The sequence below is a fragment of the Anguilla anguilla genome, chromosome 6 (genome assembly GCF_013347855.1).
Source record: "Anguilla anguilla isolate fAngAng1 chromosome 6, fAngAng1.pri, whole genome shotgun sequence".
Taxonomy (NCBI): Eukaryota; Metazoa; Chordata; class Actinopteri; order Anguilliformes; family Anguillidae; genus Anguilla; species Anguilla anguilla.
The window spans coordinates 55121609-55149152 of record NC_049206.1 but is presented as its reverse complement, the minus strand read 5'-3'; the positions used below and the strand labels follow the sequence as shown (position 1 = coordinate 55149152).

General features: G+C 43.4%; 1 protein-coding gene across 1 annotated transcript; it reads left to right on the top strand.

Moving 5' to 3' along the window:
- The first annotated feature begins 53 nt into the window (after positions 1-53).
- Positions 54-24811, top strand: vsnl1a (visinin-like 1a). Its single transcript, XM_035424138.1, has 4 exons — positions 54-402; positions 6117-6286; positions 21719-21934; positions 22454-24811. The coding sequence occupies exons 2-4, from the start codon at positions 6125-6127 to the stop codon at positions 22649-22651; spliced, it is 576 nt and encodes a 191-aa protein (XP_035280029.1). The 5' UTR covers positions 54-402; positions 6117-6124; the 3' UTR covers positions 22652-24811.
- Positions 24812-27544: the final 2733 nt, after the last annotated feature.

The window sequence follows — 27544 nt, the reverse complement described above, 5'->3', positions numbered from 1 at the left end:
AGATGCTGATGTAATGTTATTTCTAGGCTTTGAAGTGCTAGGTGCATAGAAGGAGGCGGATTCCCTTCCCTCGCGCAAACTCAAAGAACAGCACAGTCGAGCAACAGCGGTCCTCTGCAAAAGACAACCACTGTGTGAAATAAATTTGTGATGCACACAGTACGCCGCCGAGCTGCATTGTATCTCTAGCGTCACACAGCTCCGAGACTAGACTGTGATCGGTCCCATCTGCATCTCCGGAGCTGTATTTACGATTTTTTTTTTCTAATCTAATTTCGCGTTACCTCAAGAAAACCTCACTGTAGAGGTGTACATATTCGAGTGCATTTCAACAGCGCGTTTACTTTAATAATCGCCCCAAAGAAAAGATCGGACGAGCAGAAGCTTTGCTTTCTCGTTAAGGTAAGACGTTTATCTTTATACTTAAGAGAAGTGCGGGGTATTTTCCCTTGTGGCGCGATGCTTTTTATAGGATACTAAGAGGAGTGTATATTTCTACCTATTAGATTACTGAAAAAATCAAATGGCAGTTCATCGAAGAAAATAAAGTAAAAGGTCTTCGCATTAAGCCTTACACCATGCTTCTTTGAACAGCGTTATCCTTTATGGTTGCAGACTTTTAAAAACTGATTTATCTGTATTAAGAATGCATGTCATTGAGTAAGCAAGCTACGCGGCTGCAACATTATTTTCATTATTACAGCTTGGTGTATGCAGAATATTTAAGATATAATTTAAGATATCGTTTAAATTTCGGTACATCTTCAGTACGTATATGAAAGCAACATACAAGTTTCTATTTTTGTTTTTCAAATGGCAAAAGGCTGTTTATGAGGAAGGAGAAATTCCTGATGGGTTTTAATTTTCTAATTCCACTGCAAGCCGTTTGCACTGACAATGCATCCTATTTTTCGAGAAGCGATGTGCATGATAAAAGTATAGAAAAGAAAAGAAAAATGAATGGCTGTCTTCCTGCTCGACGAAAATATTTGCTGTGGGGTACTTCAGTAAACGATACAAACATGACTACAGGGAAGCTGGCAGATTTCTGCGGTCGCAATGTTGCTGCTATGATGCTACTCTGACGCTGGCACGTCGGTATGCTGTATGCAACATCGACCAGTTATTTAAAAATAATAATATGATAATGTCTGAAAAAACTGATGGAGTAAATGAAATACGACTACATTTAGCCTATTTCTTTGGCTCGAATTGTATGGCTTCTTCAAACGCAAACAAGCTAAGTTTAGGGGGATTTTATATTGAGATTGGTAGGATTACAAACATTTTGCTTTTGAAAATCATTTGGTAGGACTAGTCTTTCAATTGTAACATAAACTCTGGCGTCTCTTAAAGTGGGCTATGTCGCGTGTTTTATTTCGTAAGATTCTGGTTCAAGGCAATTCACTTTGTTCTTGTTGACTCTCAAGGTCACCCCCCGCTGGAAAATGACGGAAAACGGACATTCGGCGCTGTTACATAATGCGCCAAACGATTCGAATCATCTTTAACATTGCAGTGTATGCTTGTTCATTTGCAGGTTAACGAGTCAACATGGTATGATGTTACACACTGAAATATATTATGATTATTGTGTTGTTGTATGTTGACCCATCGATCAATTGTTGATTGATCTGTGTTGATACAGAGGGTTGGCTTTGACTAACGTTTTGGAATTCATTCAGTTTTAATGTTCAGTGAATCTGACAAAATAACAGTCATTTTCCCCACAGAATTGATTTAAATGTCGTGTTCATAGATATCGAATTATTTGTGAACACATTATATGAATATTGCCACAGCTGTTGATGAAAATAAGGAGCTGGCCCTGTAAGACTTCGAATTTAACACTTCAGACGTCATTTGATCACACAGCATTCTATGATGGCTCACGTGTCCGGAATGCAGTAAGTAGGTTCCTGCAGGGCAAGAAAGGACTGTTTAGGCGTAGTTTTAGCATTGCACCAATGTGTCTGTCTTTAATCCATGGTACAGAAAAATACAGGGTTAAAAAAAACCAAGACACACTGACAGACAAACACGTAAACACACACACACACACACACACACACACACACAATGTATTGAGCACTTGCTGTATAAAATATTTATTTAAATGAAAATTGAATAGTGTTGTTTGCCCTGAGATTGTATCAGCTTTTATCAATTGAGCATGGGCAGATGTGACAACACTACAGCATTCCGTAAGGAAAAATTGAAACACTTCAATAGATTGAGCACATGCTGCAATCACAAGGAATAGCAAGACCAGTTGTGCATCTTATAGTGGTCCATTTCTGGGTGGGACATTCTCCTGATTGAGAAATATATACCGTCTTTTTTGAATAGGAACAGTGTAAAGATAGAAACAATGTAATTTTGTGGCTGGAAATGTTTTAAGTATAACGTGCAGTTGCAGATTTAAGGAAGTAATCAGAATAAACATTAAATTTGGATAATTATCATTCATTGCTTTTGCTTTCAGTGTTTGCATTCATGCATACATTATTTGCAGACTCATCCTGAATGATCTGTTCAGGGATTTTTTTTTGTTTGTTTTTATTTTGTGACGGATGCGTGGTTTTGTATTGCAACGTAACATGCTAAAGCTCTTTGGTCTAGACATGACATCATTCAAGAATCCAGTGAAAAGACCCTTTCCATCGTAAGACAGCTTTCTTGTCAGTTGCACAGGTTGTATTTATTGATCCCCACGAGGGTCGCAGTGGCTATCAATCAAATTACGGTGAATCTCCCTCACGTATCGCCTGTAATAACATTGAACGCGTCATCTGCTTCTTTAAATCAGAGTTCAAAAGCTTTTGGCGTATGCAGGTCATTTGACACATTCATTATTTAATATTCATTATTTATCTTTGTGGTAGCTTTAAAAAAAAAAAAATCTGTCGTTTTTTTTTTCTCTTTTCTTTTTGGCAGTCATGGGAGTGGTGCTGTGTGTGTGTGTGTGTGTCTCTGCAGGGATGCTGGGTGAAATTCCTGGGCCTGCGACAAAATTATATTATTACATTATTCCCGGGCCCAGGATAATAATATTTACCGCAAGTTCACAAACCATTGGCCCTCCCCTCCTCCAGGGCCCGTGACAAAGTACCCAGTTGTCTCCCCCCCTGCCCTGTGTGTGTGTGTGTGTGTGTGTGTGTGGGTTACCCCCTTGGTTGGAGGGATATGTGGTGTTATGCACTGTAGAGAATATCAGCGCATAAGTGCAGGGGAGGCGGGAAAGTTTAAGTGATTAATTTGAGCTGCTATGACCACCAGGGTCAAATCACTTGGAGCAGAGACTCGTATTGGCGTGCGCAAATCATTCTTGTTATGGAGACAGCTGTGACGTGCTGTACCTTGCCAGCTAACGAGCATTATAATGCATAATAGGCAATTATCCTGTCCCCATATAGGCAAGTAATGATTTGGTAACTCCGGTTGTTATGTATTTGGATAGTTGCTTATAAGAGCGTACATACGTAAAGACCAAGTCTTTCAGTCCAGTCGGTTCTGAAGCTCAGTGATGAATTGTATTTTACAACAACGGGCATATTGCTGGAATTTTCTATTCCACTATGATGCTGTGACATATACAGTTTTGGCCATGTAGAATAGTTTTCCACAATCTTTGTCTTTCATGGAAATCTGAGGCATCTTCTAGAGTTATTTTATTATACGTATACGTGTGCTATCTGACCTAATGATGCTTTTGAATGACAGAGACATTCTCATTCTCTATAGGCTAATAGCTATAACCAGTATATTTGGTGCAATTTAAATTAGGCACTATGGTGATCATAGTGGATCAAAATGGTTCTTGTCTGTTGATCTGCTTGTTTACAGGGATGTTGTTATTTTTAAGTGTATTATATTATGATTTGGAGCGTACACTGGTCTAGCTAGCAGGCAAGTGGGTGGTTGAGGGTGAAGTACTGAATCGTTTAGCATTCTGCCCAATTTTCTACTGAGACTTGTTAAACCTTTAAGGCGTGAGATCACAAGTGTGTGATTAGAATGTTAAGAACATTCTAATGCTGATGTAGCAGTGACTGCTGGTGATTGAAAACAATGGAGTTCTAGAACATTGACTTAGAATTTTGAAAAAAACATTCCAAAAAGCATACAAAGGGTTATGGGAGATATTTTGAATTGTAAGCCCAATTCAGTCTGCAGGTGAATGTGATTTTGTGCAGTTAGTGCATATCTACTATTTCAGCTTAGCCATGCCAGTCGGCCTGTTCCATCCCACCTTAATGAATTTGATATTGAAAATATTTGTTGTTGATATTTACAGAAGAGGTAATTTGGTAATTACATTCGGCTGATTAGTTTTGAATGAGCTGCCAGTTTCCCTACAGTATTGCAAGCAGCAAGACTTTGGTGGACGTTACTCATGTATGGCCATTTTACCTAGAGGCTCAAAGCTTCTTGATGATACTAGTCTTCATGAGTCATTGGCAACAAAATGTGGAACAGTGAAAATAATACGATATAGGCTAAGAGGCACAAAACTAGAAAAAATGTCCTATTATAGTCCAGATATGGTTGTTCATTTAAGAAATTAGGTTTACTCAAACAACTTAGGTTTACAGTCTAGTTGGTTTTACACATTATGAATAGACTTTATTTTTAAATGGTAATTAGCTGTTGTGTAAATCCTACAACTGGACAGAAAAATTGATTTTCTTCTGCAATAATAGTGGCTGTGGAAATAAAGACAATTATGCATGCGAAACACAACAGACCGCATGCATTAAACTCTGTGGTATCCAGCAGTCATTATTTTAAAAGATTTCCACGTCTCACCACCTCTGTGTATGCGGTAAGCAGGGTTCCATGGTGTCCACCAATAGTACTGATGTAAATATGGTAATGAAAGCAGGGGGTGAGCCACATACGATCTACCCACTGTATCTGTTTTCTCTGTTAAAATAGCTCAATTACTGTCCAATCATAAAAAATAAACAAAACACTTTCACGCTATAGCCTGGAGATTTGGAAATTTCTTATTAATGTGAATATGCACCCACATGTTGTCTTAATCTTTTCCTATTTTAGGAAAAGTTCAGACATGAACAAAACATGCAGCCCTGAACTAGGCTAATCGAATTGCAACTTCAGAAAATTGGGATGTAATTGGTGAACATCTTAGCGCTGTAAATGGTGGCTACGTTGAACCCTTTTCCATTTTCATATGTATGCAGTGAATTGGAAAGGCATTAGTATTGTGGAAACTACAAATTATCTTTTTTTTTCGGTAATGGCAAACCCCTTTCCTCGTCCATTTAGCGCATTGCAATCACTTTTAATGGTAGTGCCAAAAACCAGTTATTGAAATATTCAGCCATCTGACCGGGAGAAAACATTTTTCAATCTTTCTGTCATCTGTCATTGGATGCCTTGAGAATTGCCTTGCATATTCAGAAAAACATAATAATTAAAATGGAAATGAATAAACGTTTCAATACTTTAACAAAAAAAGAACATTTGTAATAATGTTATCGTTACTCTGAGTCGACCATTAAAGCAAGCAAAGCTGCTTCATATTGGAGAAATCCCTCGGCAGGCATTCTCATCTTCACTAAATTTATCAGGAACCCACCCACAAAGGTGTAGACCTGCAGACAGCACTTTATACCCTAAGATCAGCAGGTATTTCTGGTGCTAATGGCAGAACGATTAATTAATCCCTCTCCCTGCCAGTAATCTGGTGTAGGATTGCAGGCCAAGCAACTTTAAGTGCAGAAATTGTCTGGCTGAAGCTTTTCGCCGTTTCCTGAAGTTACCAGGATGCAGACACTTAAGTGCTTAGCTGTGCATTAACAACGAAGTGCATATCTAACTTACCCACAAATACAATATAACTATGAGACACAGTATAACTGACAACTGTATTACTGTCAAAGAAGAATGGAGCAAGTAAACAAATCATTTCTGTGTAATGTAACAGTAATCTGAGTCCTCCAGAGATCTTATTACATATTTTTACACTTCGTTTTTGATCAACATTTTCCCGAGGTTTCCCTGGGATACGCTCGTGCTTTATTTTTGACTTCTTTCTGAGGAACTCCTGCGCTTTCTGTGTCCCCTCTCTCTCCCTCTCCCTCTCGCAGCCGAAACAATGGGGAAACAGAACAGCAAGCTGACCCCCGAAGTCATGGAGGACCTGGTGAAGAGCACGGAGTTTAACGAGCACGAGCTCAAGCAGTGGTACAAGGGCTTCCTGAAGGACTGCCCGACCGGCCGCCTGAACCTCGACGAGTTCCAGCAGCTCTACGTCAAGGTGGGTGTAGCGCGCCGGGCCCCGCCCACTGGCGGGGGGTGGGGTGGGGGGGGATTGGGGAGTGGGGGGGGTTCCCCAGTCAGGAGGAGGTGTGACGCCGCACAGGTGTGCTTCGCCCATGGAATGTGTGACCGTGTCTACCTGTGCTGAGAGGAATGATAAGGGAGCTCGGGTCACGCTGTGATTTGGGGGGCAACCCCCAGATTTAATTCCTTTCCCTTTTTTGGTGTTCGATAATAAGCAGCGGGATTAGCCGCTCAAATAAGCACCGCCGTGAAATGTCACACAAATGTTGGGAAATGTTCACAGCTGTGAGATTACATTAAAACCACATTAAAATGACATTCCCCCCCCCCCCAACCCCCCCCCCCCCCCCCCCCCCCCCCCACTGCTTGGCATTTCGAGAGAGCAGAACGGGGTTTTTGCGAGAAAAGCTGCCATCACAAGGTACACACGGGGATTTCGAGTACCGGCCACAAATCCTCTGCCAATGTTTTCTGATGTTTTCCGAATTTGGGGCTTCCTCCACGCAGTTGTTTGATTTGCAAACCTACCAATAAGCTCAGTTACTGTAATTACACCCACCAGGTCCCATTTAAGTGTTTATTACCCTCGTTTGCAAGTTGTAATCTGCAGCTCCAGCATTCTAACTGAACGGGGTGGGGTGATTAGCAAAACACCCAGACTCGAGGAGCAAAATTGACGATGCCGGCTCAGAATATTTATTTGACTGTTACTCAACGAGTACGTATATTCCTAAAGCTTTTGTGAAGCGTGCGTGTCACCTTCATTACCCTTCATTGCAAAATATCTTTGTGTATCACACATAAGGCTCACTGCATACATTTTGATGAGATGGTTGTATTGTGTGACGTTTATGTGTTCCGTCACACTTGAGATTGTTGCAAAATGCAACATGAGTTCTTTCATATTTCAAAATAATTCCTAATGAATGATATAGAACGGTAGTACGGTAACTTTTGTTGCTCACCTGCAAGGTATGGAATTAACACCAGCCACAAGTCAAATGAAGGTGTAATTTTGGTTGCGGCTGGTATGATTTGTGGCCCCAGCATTGCGGCTGGTAAAATGTTGAGAATGGCTGGTGATTTTTAGAATCTACAAGCCAGTGGATTAAAAATTTGATTTTGTGTGTGTCTTGCGTGAAGTGAATCCTGCGTGGAACCGAAGCCTCAGTTCTCCTGGAAGCACAAGGAGCGCAGAAGCACTTTAATGCACTGCAGCCAAGATGTCTGCTGCTGCTGGTGGGAAAAAAAAATCCACTCCGTTCCTGACGCAGGCTAAAACCGTCTCGGGAAACTGGTACCGCTGAACCACCTCTTATTGGTGCGCTGCGTTGTGCGTCGTGTTCCCAGGCAACACGCACTTTTATTAAAATCCCAAAAGCAGAGATAACGGGGACGGAGAGACAGAATGGGAGGCCTCGCGTTCGCTGAATAGTTTTTTTTTTTTTTTTGCGAGTGAGTAGTGTTAGTGATGCCTTTGGCACAGACACTGTGCAGTGATGGGTAGAGTCGGGGGGGGGGGAGGGGGCGATGGGTGGGTGGGGGGCATAGCGGTGTTGTGCGACCTCAGTCAGTATCTGTGTGGTGGCCGTGGAGAGCGTTTCACTGCCCCCTTTCCACAGGCTCGTTTGCTCAAGCGCCCCCACTACACCTGCGCGTATTGACCGGTGGATTAGTTAGTCTCCGCCCCTTTCTGCTGACCGAAGAGTTCAGTACAACGCTGCAGCTCCTCCGTTGTTTGTGTTTTGATGGTGTGAGAACGTGAGGAAAAACACGGACTCGTCTTCATCTGTGCCTTGCACTGCAACGCCAAAAGACCAGATGGTTATTTGGTAATTAATTTTCTGTACTTTTTAGCAGCACCAGTGGCTATTTATTTAATAATTTCTTAGTTTGTTTATTTATTAATTTTTTTGTGACAGGTTTTTTGGCATCTGTTGTGCGGAGGAAAAGGGTGTGGGGAGGTGTGTTTCTCCTGCTCCAGTTTCTATGTTGTGCACTTTGAACACACGCGGAAATGATTTTCAATAATGGGTTTTCACAGTAAATCTGCACTTGGATCAATTGAATGGATATTGGATAAGCTTGTGTCATTGCACAGCAGTTGTCAGTGAACTGAAAACACGCTCCTGTTTCTTTTTAATTATATTGACTTTCGGAGCGTTTGACGCAGTGGGCGAGTCCACGTCAATCAGGCGTGTAATCGAGTGAAGCCAACAGGAAGTACCCTGAATGGAGGAAGTGCCACTGTGCACCCGAGAGGGAACCGTGTCAAATAAATGACCTTTCAGGAGGTTACACTACACAGGCGTGGTAATGAAGTGCATGTGTTACATAAGATCAAGATCCATTTGTAACGTGAACCAAAAAAAAAAATGCTAGAAATATTAGGATCTACTGAATGTAAATGATTTGATGTTATCGAATCTCATTATTTGACTTTCGGGCCTCTTATCTTCAGAGTTACTAATAAACAGTGTTTCCTCTCTGCGTTTTGCTATGTGGGTGCAAAATGTCATTTAAACCAATATGATGAAATGTGGATTTGTTGGGAGAAAATAACTGAAATCAGATAGAACTGGGGGAGAGGAACCTCTCCAGGATTGTTCCTCTTTTCTCAATGACATTCCTCAATCTGACACCAGCGCTTTACCTCAGTGTTCGCGGGAAACCTCCAGAGTCACATTTCTCCACACTAAACGGTTTGAGAACGAGGTTTTAACGGTAACGGCTCGCCTCAAATTGAAGTGGCGTAGTTTTCGGAAGCGCTGACGCCATCAGTCAGCCAAACGGCTGACCTGTCGGTGGGCGTTTGATTGCTTGAACCTTGTTTTCACTGACGCAGGGGCGTCAACAGCAAACTGTAACGGCGTGACGTGCGTCAGGGTTCTGTCTGCAGCGGCTATTGTGCTCCCCACGTCAGAAGAGCCCTGTAGGAACCAAACAGCGCACTAAACCACATACGCCACTGCCGTCTTTAACACGTTTAATTTAGTTTGTTTGTTTGTTTTACCATGGAACATGACTGACTGTGACTGTGTGTGTCTCATCTCTTACTTTAAAATGTACTCGATGTACTTCACCACAGAGTTTGTGTGAATACATCTGCGCTCGGTTATGATGTGGAACTGGAGCCGTGAGGTGCAGTTGCCCGTCGTGCGGAGTCGTGAGGTGCCTGCGCTTGCGTCGTTTCAGCCGCGGTTTTTCACGGGGCCCGGGTGCTAAAAAAACGGCATCGATCTCGTTGCGGGCTTCGGGCATTTCGCGCGGTGGAAGTGCGCGGCACTGCGGAACCTCTGGGTCGTGAGGGAGCGGGCGTTACCGTGGCTACGGTCCCGTGCCGGACCGCTGGCCGCACGTGGGGCCCTGACCCAGATCGATCGGGCGGACGGCACTGCGGCATCTGGCGCGGCGAAGAAAAAGGGCGGGAAAAAAGTGTGACGCCGGGGAGCGGCTTTTAATTCTCCCCCAAAAGCGCTCTGTGGATCAAACACTGAATACAGCCTTTTTCATTGGCTGGATATACAGAAAATATTTTTAAAATCCTAAACAGAAAGTTAAAAAGGCAAATGTAGGGCATGTTGTCTGTGAATCAAAGAGATGACCACATTTTTGGGGGATTTTCAAGCAGTGTCCTGACATCAGGTGGCCCTCCCTCCACCCCCCCCCAACCCCCCGAATGTGGAGAGAGGAGCTTTTTTTAATGGGAATTTGGAACAGGTCGGGGCATCTCAGGGGATCAGACGATTTAAGCCGTGATGTTTTTTTAAGCCGGCGGAATGCGGTGTTGGTGGCCCTTGGTTACCGCCGCTGCCCGTGCGTGCGCTGAGAGGCGCGCGCTGCGACCTAGCGACTCGCTAACGAAGCCCTGAAACTGCCGCACGCCCCCCCCTGCACGCCCCCTCACGCCCCCCACGCTGACTTTTCCGCACCCACGGGTCTGTGAGGTCCCGATCCCGGTTCTGAAAATAGAGGCCGGTCGTTTAAAAGAAAGCTTATCTTTCCAACTTTCTTTTTTATATAGAGCCAGGGGGAGAACGAAGGCTGATGAGTCATTTTGGCAGGATTCGTGCGCTTACATGGTTTTTATGGGTCGTGTTTTGGTGGGGGGGGGGGGGGGGGGGGGGAGGGTTTAGGGCAAGGATACAGATGTGTACTTGAGAGAGGGAGAGAGTGAGGGAGTGGGAGGGAGGGAGAGAGGGAGAGAAAGAGGGAGGGAGGGAGCGAGGGAGAGAGACGGAGGAGGAACGAAATAGGTCCTGCAAAGAGAGATTAACTGTGCCCTATGTAAGAATGCATGAAGATGGACAATATGTAGTCGGGTCCCGGCAGAGTCGTTTATAAAAGACTAAGTCTAAGTGAGCTTTTTAAATGGTCGAAGGCACACTGCGGTTCACGCTGAGGGAAAAACGTACCAATGTCACACAAGGTTGTCTTTTCAACAGAAATAAATTGCTCTCCGGCGATCAATAGCAGCCCATCTCATTCACGGGTGATGGCGCCTGATAATTCACCCCTTTCTCTAATGGCTGTTTCTTAGGGAAAGGTGCTTGCCGTGGTTCCTCACGGTAACTCACGTTTTAAGTAGCGGGCGTGACTGAATGTGGCCATAACCCTTTAGGGGAGCTCTCGTGTCCTCTTCCCTTCCAACGCTTTCCAGGAAGGTCTCTGTGAATTAAACCCACGGGGGATTCATAAATATCACAGAGGGTTACATGTTCTTTACAAGGCTGTCTTCTTTTGTCAGGCTGTTTTTTTTTTTTTTTGTTTTTTTTGCAGCAATGTGTCGCTTAGCAGCTGCAAATAACCAACAAGGTAACCTCAATGTTGACTGGCCCGAGGGGGAAACTGACTTTCTCTCAATAGCAATGACAAGGCTGTCCCTTTACCATACAGGAGGCATTGGGAAGGATAGGGGATGTTAACCCTTTGAAGAGTAGGTTTTTTGGAATGGTTTTTTTCTTTCCTTTTTCTCAAAATTCTAAGTCAGTGTTCTAGAACTCCACTGCTTTCAGTTACCAGTTGTGATTGTTACATCAGCACTAGAATGTTCACTTAAGAACATTCTAAGCACACGTTTGTGATGTCACACACGCATTAAGGGTTAATAATTTGATGGGGTGCCAGCTCCCCCTTAAAGGGGGCAAATGGTCTCTCCGTGACCTGAAGCGGTGGAAGGACTGTGAGGGTTTCCGGTAATCAACCCTGGTCCCCTCCTGCTCAAGGTCAGCTCAAGGTCCTGCGTCGTTCCACTGGGCCCGCGCCGGTCTCATGCCGTATTCATTGTGCAAAATTGATTGTATATCTTTTTATTTTTTTATTTTTTTGGCAAATTCATAAAACCATTGTTATTGGAGAAATGCAACATAAACGATGTTTCAACATGAGCAAAATTATAGCTGTACTAGCCATAACAAATTATTACATTTAGATTATTTTGCTGAGCTTAAGTTAATTTTTTATGAATAATGAAAAGAATGCATTATTTTAAAATATGCTTTACATATTTGGTATAGGTAGTCACTATTCAGCTTGACTAGACATCTCAGAAATCAGAAGCAGAACTTTATATTTCTTGGATATCTTTCCAATGAAAAATAAAGTTTTTCGGGATGATTCAGTCGAGGGGGAAATACTGAATAATGGGGAAATAGGGAATGGCAGGACGTACTAATTGACTGAAAAAGACCAGGCATGTAAAGCAAGGCAGTTTAAGAGACAGCGTTGTGGCAAATGGCTGCCATTTTACAGACTACCTGGATTTAGGGGATTAAATCCTGTCGCTGTGTGAATCGGAAAACTGACACAGTGGGTGACTGAGGTCTCTGAATATGGGGGGATGAATGATTTCTGTTTTGTGTGCCGTGAGTAGGATTCCTGAGTTAGCTGGATAACTGCGTCGAGGAAAAACCACGGAACAGCTCTTTTTTTGGAGATTTGGGAGGGTTCCCGGTTGTACAACGTGCAGTCATCCGGCTAAATTCGGAAAGCCTGCTTTGTGAAATAGGGCCCTGGGCTACTCCAGAACTACTCGTCTGCAGGCAAAATGCTGAGTCAGAGATGCCCTGTGCTCCAGGCGTGATTCCCCGTGCCATTTCTACCAATAGCCCCCTCTGCTGGTGGAGAAGTGTAGCAGCTCTTCAACATTTTACAGCAGGCTGTACATTCAGTCTTATGAATGCACTTAATTTGTTTGAATCTTTTATGTGGGTATGTGCAGCTTATAGGCTAAATCTACATATTATGTGAAACAATATTTTACTCCAACAATTATTTACTCTTGCTATTCATTTCAGTAGAATTTTCATCTCACATTTTCAGAGTAAAATCCTATGATAAAATGACAACAACAAACTAAATTTAACTTATTATTTAACTGTTATATGTTCAATGCCACTTCCTTTCTCTTTTAGAATCTTTCATTAAAGAATCAGTATTTTGTAATAACCAACGAAAAACATGAAAAAACAAACAATATTTTCATGCAAATACTATGGAGACAGAATCAGCAATCACATTTTATTGTGTAGGTGGGCCCTGTAGAATTTATAGCAGTGTAATAGGCTAGGTTGTGCATTTATCAATTGTGAGTCAATTTTACCTGTGTGTGCTCAACCATTAGTGCTAATTTCACATACTTCAACATCATAATTACTTGTTTTTGTTGTAATATTTTTGGATTTATTTTTCCGTCTGTGTGTGGGCGTGTGCTTTTATGTGGTGTTTACATTGCGGACAATTAAAAAACAGAGGTCTCTGCTTTAATCGCTCCATCCCACCAGGGTTAGTGAGCTGTTTATTTATCTTTGGTTTAGAGCTTGTTCACAGTTTTTTTGTGTGCAGTCAGTCCTTGGCCTAGGGGTAAAAGAGACATGACATGTGTTTCGTACCCCTACCTGCGGGGTGGCACAGTGGTGCAGTGGGTAGCAACGCTGCCGGAAGGTCCCAGGTTCGACTATGTGGGCTTCCTCCTGGTTCGTATTCAAGAACAGGCTAATTGGAGACTCTGAATGGCCTGTAGGTACGAGTGCGCTTGAGCGAATGGCGTGCGCGCCCTGCAGTGTATTTGGCGACCTGCACAAGGGTGTATTCCTGCCTCCTTGCCCAGTGCATGCTGGGATAGGCTCCAGCCCACATGCGACCCTGACCAGGAGTAAGCGGGTTCGATAATGGATGGATGGAACTCTGCTGGCTCTGCTAGCTCTCTGGCCCATTGAGGCTTGGATGCTTCTTATGGCTCGGCCCCTATCGCTGTCAGTGTCCTAGCGATTTTGCATGCGCATCAGGCTTTATACCCCTGGAGAACTGAGTGCATGAGAGCTGCACTTAGTAGTGCAGCCGTACCACCAGCAACTATCCTGGCTCCTGTTTTTAAAAGACTGAAAAAATGCAATCTATGATCTCAAAATACATTTGTCATTTGGGTTACATAAAACACAAAGCTGTATTCATGAATTATTTATAACTAGCAGGAGGATGCAGAGAATGAGTGTCTTTCATTGTCTGTTCCTGGAATGTATTCGAGAACAGTAAGCACCAAATACCTGCTGATGATGATGATGATGATTATGATGATGATGATGATGTAGTGTGTTTATATAGCATTTTTTTGCAACCTCAGAATACTTTACAGTGGAGGGAGGAAGTCACCGCCATTGTGTAGCACACATCTGGGTGATACACGGCAGCCATTTTGTGCCAAAACAATTCATCACACATCAGCTGAAGAGGAGAGGGAGGCAATTATTTAGCCAATTAGCTCTGTGGCCAGATTGAGGGAACCAATTTGACAATTTGGCCAATACACGGAGGAATGCACTTTGCAATAAATACCGTGGGATTTTTCACCTTGGTTTACTGTCGCATCTGATAGAGCTGCAATATTTATTTATCCAGTGGACAGGGGGTTTTTAAGACTACTCCAAAAACATGAATGTGCATATGCATTGTGTTGATTTGGACAAGTATTTACTGAAAGTAATTATGTAAATGAACACAGCTGCATTTTGCATATTGATTTGAATATTTCTGAATGTCAGAGCAAGAAATTGCTTTGGAAGAATGTGAGATATCAGCTCCAGATGTTACTATGAACAGGACTGATGGAATAAGCCAGGAGCCAGAAGTGAGCAAGTGCAACATGGGGGATCTGGATTGCAGGCGTGATTGTGATTGGTGCTGTTCCAGGTCGTCTTTCATCTCATCCAGTATCTTTGGGATTGCATGACTTGGAAGCTCATAAATTTAAATGTTTTGTTCTGACAGTTTTAAGAGGGAAATAATTACTCTTCCCATTCAACTATGAAATACGTTCTTCAAGCAAGAGTAAAGCAGACAGGACAGTGATGTCATGCTTAACCAAGGTCAACCCCCCAGGTGTTCGAAAACACATACAGCTGGGGAATGGAGCTGCCGCTACCGCTAGCAGGCCGCCGTAGCACTAAATACCGACGGAGTGGGGCACGGACGTTCAGTGGCGGTTTATTCATTTATTTTATTTATTCATTTAATTATTTCGTTTGGATACTCTCGAGCTGTACCATCGTCGACAGCTATTTTCCTGGTGTACACGCAAACAAAAAAACATTAGAAGAAAGAAAGACATTACTTGTCAGTACAATATATTACATGAAAGATGCTTTTGCTATGCACAGTATAGACAAGAACAATTGCATTTGATTTAGAAAGCACAACATGTGTGCGATGAGTTATGGATTTTTACCCATTTTAATGGCTGCGGTACCATCTCATCCTGACCACGTAACGTGACAGGTGTTCGCTTGCTGGGTTAGTAAATCTAATCCTCGCCTTTTTTTGTGTTCGCTTGGTTTGGATATTTGATAGCCTTGCAAGGGCACTCGATGCCCTGTGGTGATGCAAGGTGCTTGTGTTGCTGTGATACGTGTCCGCAGATTTAACCACTGCAATTAAACAGCTCTACTCCGACACCTCTCCATTTCCATATCGCTCTCTGCTTTTCGTTGAAAACCCCCCCCCCCCCTCCCCCCGGAGCGGCCATTTGTTGACGTACATTAATTTCAACCTTAACATAATGCTGCATCAGCGTCTGCTTTGAAAGTTTCCTCATCAGAAAAGTCATGTGTTTCAAAGTTACCAGCCGCACTGCACTTTGCAAACCGACACTTGGACTTGGAGGTTATTTACGATTATATAACAAATTAATGCTCTTCTGGCATTATATGCCTAGTGTGGACATCAAGCTCGTAGAACAGGCTTTTCAAAATTGGGGTCAATTTGAACTCCGTTTGCCTGTAATGTGGACACTGTGTCGGTACGTTTGCCGTTGGAACGACTCGCCGGGCAGCGAAAGGGTCGATAACTAAGCGTAGCATTTCCCAAAAGTTCTAAAATGGAGGAAAAGGCGCTAAAAATACATGTGAGAGAGCTCTGTGCACCGCGGCCGTAGCTGATACCGTCCGACTAATGGGGTTTCCATCGGAGAGGACCAGCTCTGTGGGTGGAAAAAATGGTGTAGTGGAAAACATAGTGCGCGATGGGGAGGGGGGCTGAGTGTGGCTGGACTCCAGCAGGGGCATTATTGGCGGGCCGGAGGCGAGAGGAGAGGAGGGTGGGGGCAGAAAGAAGGGTGGGGGGTTTTGGGGGGGGGGGTTGCGGGGGAGGGCCTGTAGTGAAGGACAAGCCGTTTGAAACCAGCTGTTAGCTCACGGCAAGGCGCTGCTGCCGTGGGAACCCCACCTGAGCGTGTGAAAGCAGAGGCGCAGCCAGAACTAGGTGGGTCGTGACACTGACAGGCAGGCATTATTCAGCCGCCCCAGAGAGGGTGCGCTTGAAGCCCTAGGGATCATGGGATATGAAGTCTTTGTGTCAAGAGGTTGTGAGCAAAAATAAATATGGCTTGGTCTTTTGTAACCGTGCACTTATTTGCATTGCTAATATCACCCTGACAAAGGGCATTGTACAGTGTGTTCTTAAATATAATTAAAGGCATACTATCTTTTTCATATTTCATTATTTAAAGCCCCACATTCTTATGCATCTTACAGGATGGAAAATTATCTTATATCAATGTACTCTTGCACCACTGTAAATTTCTTGGCTCACACTTAGTGCAGATATATACAGTATATTATTGCATAAATTGTTTTGCATTCTTTTACTAATGTATAATTCCTTGTATTGGAGATGGGTTTTGTTAAATTTTTTCATATGAATATGAATACTCAGAAAAAATGTTGGGGCAGTGGGTGAACTTAATAATAGAAAATAAATCATTCTATATTACTAGTATATCCATCCATCCATCCATTCTGTTTATACTATTAATCTGTTTGCCAAATAAATAAATAATTGTTACTTTAGAGCGGTACAATTTGTATGAAAAATAAACCATGTCCAGCCAGAAGAAAAGTGTCCATTTCGACTGTGACGCTGATAGATGACTCCCATTAAGAGCGTGACTGTGTGGACACATTGAGTCCCTGTTAGAAGCAGAGCAGTGGCAGCTTGTGTACTGATTGCGGAGGTTTTTTATGCTCCGCTTAACGGTAGATGACTGGCGGGTTTTTGGCTCGGCGTCGTGCGTCACTCACCGGTTCAGCTCGCCAATTCCCTCTCTCTCTCGCTGCAGATGTGTCATGGTAGTGCAGGCCAGCCAGGACGTGGGTAACGGCTGCCTGCCAAGGTTCAGAGGTGTGGGTCTGCACAACGCTGGAATGAATGCATTGAAAAAATAGTTGCACGCAATCATCCGGGTAATAATCAAGTCAATGCGTGTTGTTTTGGTTGTTGGGAAATCTTTTCTAAGCGAGTCGTCCTGGAATACAGAGATGTTCGTCATCGCTTTACCGTGTCATTTACTGCTAAAAAGGCTTTTGGCTTCCACATACAAGATAAGCTACATTGGAATAACGTTTGGCTTAGTTGTCACTTCAATTACACAGCAAAAGAACATCACAAATTGAGGATAAATTAAAAAAGGAGAGTAGTAGTCCTGGTTTTTTTTATTTATGACGCACGTAGTATAAATTTTTTTTAAATGAGCAGTTTGCCTTCAACTTTTTTGGAATGTTTTTTCTAAATTCTAAGTCTGTGTTCTAGAACTCCATTGCTGTCAATCACCAGTAGTGATTATGACATCAGCATTAGAATGTTCAGTTAAGAACACTCCAGTCACGTATTTATGATCTTACACCTTGAAGGGTTAAAACGTGTGTAATAGAGGGCCGTGCTCAGCCATATGGAGCAGAAGGCCCTCTCTGTGAGAGAGTCAGTTTGAATTTGCGCACAGGGCGTCAGTTCTTCATTTACGCTTTGACCAGTTTTGCTGCCGGTTTGCGTTTCAAGGCACTTTAACCAAGATAATTCGCCCCATTCCGTGACGGGGAGCTCACGCGCTCTCCTTTAACTAGCTAATTCATTGATTTGTCATGTCAGCCACAGTTTGGAAAGGACCCCAATCGAATTGGCAGTTAATTCACCCGCCCACATCAGCCCCGCCCCCCCCATGGTCTTTTCAAGCTGTGAGTTCTGAATCAGTAATGTGTTAGAAAAGAGGGAGCGGTTTCGGGCTCCATTAACCCCACCCCTTATCGTGTCAGGCTGACACAATGGTTGACATGAGTCATCCAAATTGCTTACGTCAACATTTGACCTTTTTTTTTTTGCCTCCACCGATCAAATTAACTGCCCTGTTCAATAAAGAGCTGAACATAGAATAGGGTTGTGTCTGTACTGGGTCAATATTGGGAATTGTGACATCCGAAGGTGTCAGTCAATCAATTTTTTCCATACCAGTAATCTGAACTGTGGTTATATACACATGTAAATAAATAATGAATCATGATGAGCTACCGTAATGATATGAAATTGTTAAATATACTGCACTTCATGTTCATGATGCAACATGAAAACAGGATTCTCACATACAGTATGCAGGCACTGACATTAATGCCTGTGTTGCCCTGCTTTGATATTCTGTGGCCTTGTGTCTCAACCCTATTCATAAGAAATATGGTATTTCGCCTTTTTTCTGTTGTAATTCCAGTCCTCAGTAGCCTGGTGGTGGTTTAACACAGACATAGCAATTGACCAAATCAACTGACGGGATGTGAATTATGAAAATACATGATTGCTGTGGCCTTTTATAATTAAAATGGCAAAACATTGCTTTACATTTGACCTTACACTGTTCCTCTACCGTTATCGGTTTGTATGTGCATATAATATGAGTTTCACCTCCTCGCAGCCTCTCCGCTGATTGGTGGGTTCTGGCCCTTGTGATTGTCTTCTTCTTCTGTGGTGAAGCGGGGTTTGCAGGGGTGAAGGCAGGCGTATAAAACCAGCCTGTACAAACAAGGGCCTACCTTGCCAACAGCTAATTAACTGAAAATGTCTCTTCACGGTGCTTACTTTTATCTTAAATGTCAGTTATGAAATTGAATCAGGAAAAAAACTGAAGAAAAATAAAAAGATTAACGTCATCCCATCTGGCCTGTAAATTTATTCAGCGATTGTCTGAGGCATGGGCTAACGTTCGCGGGCAGGAGGACAGCAGAAGGTCACCTGTATTTTAAAAACGCTCGCTTTCAACCGGAAGGGTTCGAGGGGAACAGGGAGCCCACCCTGCCCTACTACAAACATCCCCACATCGATACGATAAACGCGGCTGTGACTGCTAGGAAGAGTGTACCATTTGAACAGGAAAAGATATGGGGGGGGGGGGGGGGGGGGTGGGGGTGAGGTTGTTGTCCTCTATGTGTGCACGCAACATCTGCTCAGAAAGACCTAAAGTGTCTTAATTAGCGAGGCCTGCATTTGTGATCGCTCATCGCCACGTGTCTATCTGTCTGGGGGCGGGACTGTGGGCAGGACCGTGACTGGTGAGGGAATTCGGAGTCACTGGTGTCGGGGGGGGGGGGCGGGGGCCGACTGCTTGCGGGGGAAATGAGGTGGCAGGTAGAGCGGAAAATTCTGCCTGTGTACGACTGTCAATCAAAGTGTTCTCCTAAGAAGCATGTGACATTTCTCTGTTTGTTTAAGAGGAAAAATATCACAGAGTTTCCTGATATAAATTCAGTAGCTGCGCCACAATGACTTTTTTGCCCAGGTAAGTCTTCATCAGGTAAAGTGTTTATGTTGAAACTGGCAAAGACCATGCGTGTCTGTGTGGTTCAGCTATTAAAAGTATCTTGGGAGCAACCCAGTGAATGTCTTTGTGGTGAAAAGTCGGTGAAATGTCGTCTAGGCGTTCAGGTGAATACCTGGCTACAGGCTTTCTAGCCGACTAGGACGTAGCCAGGCTATATCCAGGTAAAACTTGAGCTATATTGGGGGCAACCATCTCTGTTTATGTGAAAACGTCTCTCAACCTAGATTTCCAACCCTCTAGACGTCTAGATTCTGGCTTTTGCTCACTGGGTTTAAACTGCTTGCAGAATTTTTATGTTTTTTATTCACCAGTGCTGACTTTTGTATGAGCGTATTGGATGCTTTGATGGCAGATTAACTGTGATAAAGAAAGCATGTTTGGTGGGCAGGGATGAGCTCCTAATGACTGCTGGGAAACGTGACACTGAGAGAGACTTCTGGGAAATAAAAGAAAAGCTACTGCAAATGAAGAGTTGTGCTTTATGGAAAAGCATCCTGCCCCCCCCATTTCACTTGAATTACCACCTCACTTGAAATGTTATGGGCCTTTATGTAAACCGTTCTTATTGAGATAGCCTTGCTCCATTTCATTTGTCATATTTGTTTTCACTGTGTGATGAGGAACATCGCAGAGATATATTTTCGGGCCCAGAAATACCTCAGCTCAGTCACGACTGCGTTGCGTTTGACGGCCTGGGCGGAATCGCATTAGATCTCAGTCCGTCGCATGTAACCGCATGCAGTCGTCGCAGTTTATGCATGAGCGCGTGCTGCGGCTGCCTTTGGTGCCGGCGGCCAGGTGCGGTGCACGCGACGCCCGGAAGCGGCGGCGCACTGGGAGCCTCGCGCGTGAGCAGGATGCTGTTCCCTCTGAAGGAAAGCCGCACGGGATGCTGTTCCCTTCGAGCAGGAGGCTGTTCCCTCTGAAGGAAAGCCGCACGGGATGCTGTTCCCTTCGAGCAGGAGGCTGTTCCCTCTGAAGGAAAGCCGCACGGGATGCTGTTCCTTTCGAGCAGAAGGCTGTTCCCTCTGAAGGAAAGCCGCGAGGGATGCTGTTCCCTTCGAGCAGGAGGCTGTTCCCTCTGAGCGGGAGGCTGTTCCCTCTGAAGGAAAGCTGAGCGGGATGCTGTTCCCTCCGAGCGTGAGGCTGTTCCCTCTTAAGGAAAGGCGCGCGTGATGCTGTTCCCTCCGAGCAGGAGGCTGTTCCCTGTGAAGGAAAGCCGCGTAGGATGCTGTTCCCTCCGAGCAGGAGGCTGTTCCCTGTGAAAGAAAGCCGCGCGGGATGCTGTTCCCTCCGAGCAGGAGGCTGTTCGCAGGGCTCGTGGCAGCCGCGCTCCCTCAGAAGAAAAATCCCAGTTCCGCATTGCAGACGAAGGGTGGGGGAGGGGAGAGGAGAGGGGGTGGGGGGGAGGGGGGTTTGATGTGAAATTCTGTGAGATACATGCACATAGATTATACAAACACACACTCACACACACAGACACACATGCACAAACACACATGAACACGCACATACACTCACACACACACACACACACACACACACACACACACACACACACACACACACACACGTTCACACGCTCACACACACACCAGTTTTCGTTTGATCTCTGTACTTTCCTTTATCGTCGCTCCAGGTTACGTTCAGAAGTGAGACCGTTTTCAAGCTACACTTAATGCGCTATGTAAGCTACTGTAGTGACAACATAAGGGAAAATCTTATTGATAAAATACATTAAAGTGCCATTATGCTCTGAAAAAAGACTGGTTGTAAGTTATAATCACAGATTCCTCTTTAAATCCTCAGTGTTATTTGGTATATGAAAAATTAAATGATGGAAAATAGCAAGAGAATTAATCTATATCATGACTCAAACAACAAAGAATAGCCCACTTAATGTTCCTATTGTCCTTCTGACAAATTTCATGACACCACACAGGTGTCTTTTTATAAAAATGTATATAAAGTCATTATTAAAGGTTCTTTAGGCACAGCAACCACGTATTTGAACATTAGGGAAGAAAAAAGGAAGACATCATGATGACATCATGAATTTCAGCTTTTTTCTGCGGTGTCTGTTGTTGCTGACTACTTTGCTGTCCAAAAGATCCACTAAAACTCCAGTAAATTCAAAACTCCAGTTTGAATTTTGAGCCTAAACAGTCACAATACCTGTGGGTGCCCATTACCTAAGCAGAGCATACTTTGGATGGATATGTTGTTTAGCCATACGTTGGTTTAAAAAAAAAATGCTTTTTTCATTTTCTGTTTCAGTTCTTCCCGTACGGCGACGCGTCAAAGTTTGCCCAGCACGCGTTCAGGACCTTCGACAAGAACGGCGACGGCACCATCGACTTCAGGGAGTTCATCTGCGCGCTCTCCATCACGTCCCGGGGAAGCTTCGAGCAGAAGCTCAACTGGGCCTTCAACATGTACGACCTGGACGGGGACGGCAAGATCACGCGGGTGGAGATGCTGGAGATCATCGAGGTACGAGAGTCAGAGGGGCCCTAAGATAACGTTCTTTACGTTGGTTTAGCGGACACAGGACCACGTCAGTAATAATGATTGAGGGAAATAATTTTTTAAAAAATCGCAATAACAATTGAACTTCTCATTAATCGTTACTTGGGATGTAGGTTTTTTCAACTTTCATTAAGAGCATCGGCTAAATCACTCAAATGTGAACGTAAATAATAATCCCAGACAAAACGTTCTGAGTAGATGACCTATGCAAGAACGTTTAGGATAGGGGTGTCCAGTCTTATTCCGGTGTGGCTGCAAGTTTTTGTTTTAGTCCAGCACTAAGACACCTGATTCTACTTATCAATGTCTTGATAGAAGACCATGATTAGTTAAATAGTTGAGTGTTGTAGTGCTGGGCTAAAACCAAAACATGCACCCACACCGGCCCATTTCAGACGAGATCGGACACTGTGGTAGGAGCAAGAGTGGTCTTTCTCTTAACCGCCGACTTAAAACGTGGCTTTCGCCCCCGTGTCTGTGAAGGCGATTTACAAGATGGTGGGGACGGTGATCATGATGAAGATGAACGAGGACGGGCTGACGCCAGAGCAGCGGGTGGACAAGATCTTCAGCAAGATGGACAAGAACAACGACGACCAGATCTCGCTGGACGAGTTCAAAGAGGCGGCGAAGAGCGACCCTTCCATCGTACTCCTCCTCCAGTGTGACCTCCAGAAATGAGTGGGAGGGGGGAAAGTGTGGACACGCCCCCCCTCCCCCTCCCCCCCCCCCACCCTGGACTGCACAGAAGATAAATGTTCCATTCAGTTTGCAGCTACTTCCACTGAAGAAAAAAAAAATGCTTGGACTACCTTTCAATGGATCCGCTTCTTGTGTTTGAAAACACTTGTGTGCATGAGAATGTCATTTGCTAAAGAATTTTACACACAAACACAACACAGACAGACAGACATGCAAACACACACACACACACGTATATAAAAACACACACACACATATATATATAAATATAAATAAATATATATATATATATATATAAACATATATATTAAATTAACGAAAAAACTGCCAAAATGTGAACAGTGTGCAACATCATCTCCATTCAGTCTCACTCCACTGACGCTTGCGCATCAGTGATGTTGAACTACGCTAATATTTATTGTTCATGTTTACAGCGCTAGCTATGTGTTTCATATACCGAGTAATGTTAACCAAACCAAAATTCCCATGGTAACGTAACTGTTTCTAATAAGCCATTTATCCATTCTCCTGAGAAGAATTAGATCTCGATGGACAAAGAGATGGATCCTGATTCGTCCGCCTGTTCCTTCTTAATGTGCTTGTACTGATGGTGAATATAAATGTAGTTTATTTGCATGCCTCTAGGTCCCGCCTTAAAAATAATCTCTCCTCATTTTGCATCCTATAAATTTAATCAAGACAAAGCCTTATCAAGGAAATGCAGTTAAAAATAGATATAAGAAAATAAAATAGGAAAGGTCATATTGCACTTGGTCCTTTATTAAACAGTATTGTTGTATGGGATATATATTTGTGATTCGTTGAGCCATTTTTGACTGCTGTACCTGTGGGAGCATGTTTCCTTATAAATACTAGTATGTGTTGCTAAAATTATTGTAGCACCCCTCTTTAAAAATCTGTCACCTCACAAGCCCATGGCGATTTCTTGGATGAGGAGAATTAATTTTAATGTGGCAAATTTTAAATGGCAAAACCAGCAGTACGTCGTTTGGACGTTTAGTACCGGAATTACGTGTCACGCATCCCATCGAAACACACGAGCGGCGAGCACCCGAGGACAAAGCTCGCCTCTAAAGCACTACCAACAACACACCTTCTGTTTGCAAACTGTCAGTCGGAACTTGTTGTTGCTTAGTAACAAAAACAAAACGCGGAATAATGTTTTTACCACGTGTAGTTTTACAATATGCCTTTCCTGCACCCCAATCAACACACAGGTTGCATATCACCAGGATGAACTCAGTAGAGCTTTACTCCTTCGGGGTAGGAAGGAAGGGAGAGAGGAAGGGAGAGAGGCAGAAAGGGTAGGTAGGGCCACTCAACATTGTGCGAGACATCCATTGTTCTCACGCTCTGTTTTTTGTCCCTCGAGTTTCCAGTTGAACGTATAGCGCAGCGAGAAGGCCTTGCAAATGCGATTCCTTGTTCAGTGTTGCGAGCGCCAACCCCCTTAAGCCATGCATTGGTATGCATTTCGCATTTACAATGTACTGCATTCTTGTTTTTTATTTTTTTGTTTGTTTTTTTTTTTTTTTAATTCCCCTTCCACATCTTCACTTCATTAAAGAAAATTGTATATAGAGTCATTATTTTAAAAGGTGCAGTGTTCTCTACACAAGACGGCCACCGAGCACTGGCTTATGTCTCTAGGGCTTGATACACACTGTTCCATAACATACTGTGTCAGTGGATGGAAAAGCTTATCGCTGATTGATGTTATTTAAGAAAAGGTAAAGAAAAAAGTATCCTTTCTCATTACACTCACGGTTTTTGAGGCCGAACACATTGCTGCCCCACACGTTTAGGACAGTGTCTTCTTGCACAAAAAGCTCAGTCAGATTCAGTTACCATGGTATCAAGACCCAAACCCCAGGCTCTCAGTTCGTAATCAAAGCTTTACATTGATATCTCTCTGCCCAGTAATGTTTGTATCAAATATGAGTAACGTGTTCTTATCAACAAATACCCAGTTCTAACAACGGCAACTACTGAAGGTGTAAAGGATTTTTTTTTTTTTTTTTTGTACATGTAGCATGTTTAGTCCCTCTGATGACACGGCTGCACTAGTCCTTGTGTTGTGGTTTAAACTAATAAAACATCTATGGGCTGTTTTCTGAAGCTGCGTGCATTGATTGAGAAACTAAATCATGTGTATTTAGGCGTGATGGGTGTGTGTGTACGGGGGAGGGGTGGGGGTGGGGGGTGCATGGTGAACTTGTTATAAATTATGATAATTACAATAATTTGAATAAGTATAGGAAGGTAACACCTAAATCCCTTAGGTTTTTACCACTGAAAACTAAGAAATGTTCAATGTGATATTTTCTCTGAAGAAATAAAGTGTGCTTGACGAAGGTCAAGGAAAGTCATAAACTGGAAAGTATTAATAATATGAAATTATTGGAGATTTTTTTCAGGATTCTGGTTTGATAAATAATCATAAAGTGAACTGCTGCAGGTTTATACTGAAGAAAGATTATGGAATTAAACCTGGTTTGACCAGGTTTAAAAAGGAACACAATTTATTGTTTTTATTTTTTACAACACAGTAACTTGAATCTTATGATAAAAATATTGAAGCAGCGCATGCTAAAAAAGAAAAAGACATCTAAAGGTAGAAAGGGTGTCAGTACTCATCAAACATAACGAATCCACGGAACTGTGGCTGTGGCAGGAAATTGCATAAGCATAATTTCCATCTGATAAGGTGTTAAGGAACCTGCCAAGATAAAAAAACAGATGAAAGCACAAATCTTAGCCTTATTTCCTATTCGTCCATAATGAGGAGAATGGTTTGTGGAATGCACGTTTTAAACTCTAAATTAGGAATCTTCGGCATGCTACTTTGGGCAAGCAGCTCTACCACTCCGATCATCATGGAAAACATCCTGAAATATGTTGTAAATGTGGACTATCTTCATAATGATAAATATATTTCACAGTAGTGACACAATCCTTTATCCTCCACACTACATGGCTATTGTGTTATTGTCCTTGTCAAGGGCAGCCAGTGGACATCGACTGGTACAGCTCCTGCTTTGTGGCACACACTCCAGTATAAAGAAATGTGTTTCGAACATAACATTTTCCTCCTCGTAGCTTTTCTCGACAGTCACGGGGCTCAGCAGCGTGTCTGCGGGGGGTAAATCATTCTCACTGCGTCACTCCTCTGCGGAGATCGCATTAGACAGACGGGACTAGGGTGCGGCGACTCATTCACGATTAACTGCAGGCTACACTGTGCGAGCTGACAGTCAGCTGCAGTAATGCTACATGCTACCCAGCGCTCCCCTGCAGGGAGACTCGCTGGCATTATCAAGAGACCCTGGGCTCACACACCCAAAAAGTCGGTTCCCCTATTGTGGAAGGCTTGTTTTTCCGCCACAATGAACACTTATTCTTCCAGAGATGGCAATCATAGCTCCTGGTGGTCGCAAGCAGTCAACTGCGACATCCCAGGATCTCTCCTGTGATGATTGCAGCGCCAGGCCCAGCGCAGTGTTTGAATCAAGAGGCTCTTTTCATTGCAATATTCCCCTCCTTCTGCACCATTCGACAGGGAGGAGGCAAATGCAGAACGGCAGGATTCAAATCATCCACTTGAGGTGAGATGAAAACCCTTCTGCACAGCTGGAGCACGCTGAATTCCTCAGTACATATGGAATTGAAATGTGCAAGGAGTTCAGTTCAAATTGCGGAACATTCATGAATATAATAGTGAAACGCTAATCATAATCCATTGTCAACACGTGTGTGTGTGTGTGTGACAACATCTGGAATTATACAAGCTTTTGCATTACAAATGGTGCCCAAGATTTTTTAATTCTGTTTGGCTGGAAATACACAGGCACTTCAAAATGGAATTTCCTTAAATTACTTTTAAGGCAACGTGAAGAGAACATGACATCACAGCATGAAAACAACATGACATCACAGAATGACGGCCTCTTTCCATTTTCCTGCCGCTTGCATTTTCATTCAAAAAAAAAAAAATGTATTCTTCTCCCTGTGACCCTGACCTGTTTGCTCACAATGGCCACAATGCTGTTCAGCGAGCCATGGCATTCGAGGGGTCAGCTAGGGGCACCGCCATTAATGAACTGCCGCTATGCCAGCGTCCTATTGACACGCGCCACTGGCTTTGTGATAAAGACACCACCTTTTATCTCAATTTCATGGCTGGCTACCTGGCCAAGCTTTTTTTCAGAATTGACTTGATAAAAGACAAAGAAATTGTATTTCTGTTTTCAGAGCTACCTGACCCAACTGTGTTTGCATTGACTTTTTTGTATCTACGGTTTAACTGCAATAGTTCAACAATGCATTTAGCCTCGCCGTCTGTTGTGTGCTTTTTGAAGGCACGCAAGCTTGCTGACCTTGCACCATTATGCCATGTTCATCCTGGAGTCCATAGTGAAGGGGCTAAAGAATTTTGAAAAAGGAAAAAAAAACCTTCCATCAGAGCTACTCTTTAACGGTTTTAAAGTGAAAAGAGGGAGGAGGAACTGAACATTTTTCACAATTCAAATGTGAGACGACTGCTTTGAGCCAGCATACAGGTACAAGTGGAAAAAAAGAAATGCAAACGTGCACATGGAAAGCCATGTGAACTGGGATTATATATCACCAATTTTCACTGACAGCAATATTAACAATAAATTATGTCTGTTGTTTTGAATCCCAGGGCAGATTCAAAGGTCAAATTGCACTGACCTCAGTTGAAATTGTAATCAGTACCCATACGTTTTCCCCAGACAGCGAACTAAAAACTATACGCTGAAAACGTCCAACTGCCATGTGCCTTTTCTTCCCGTAGATGGCAGTAAGCACTCAGAGGGAAAAAAAGGGCTT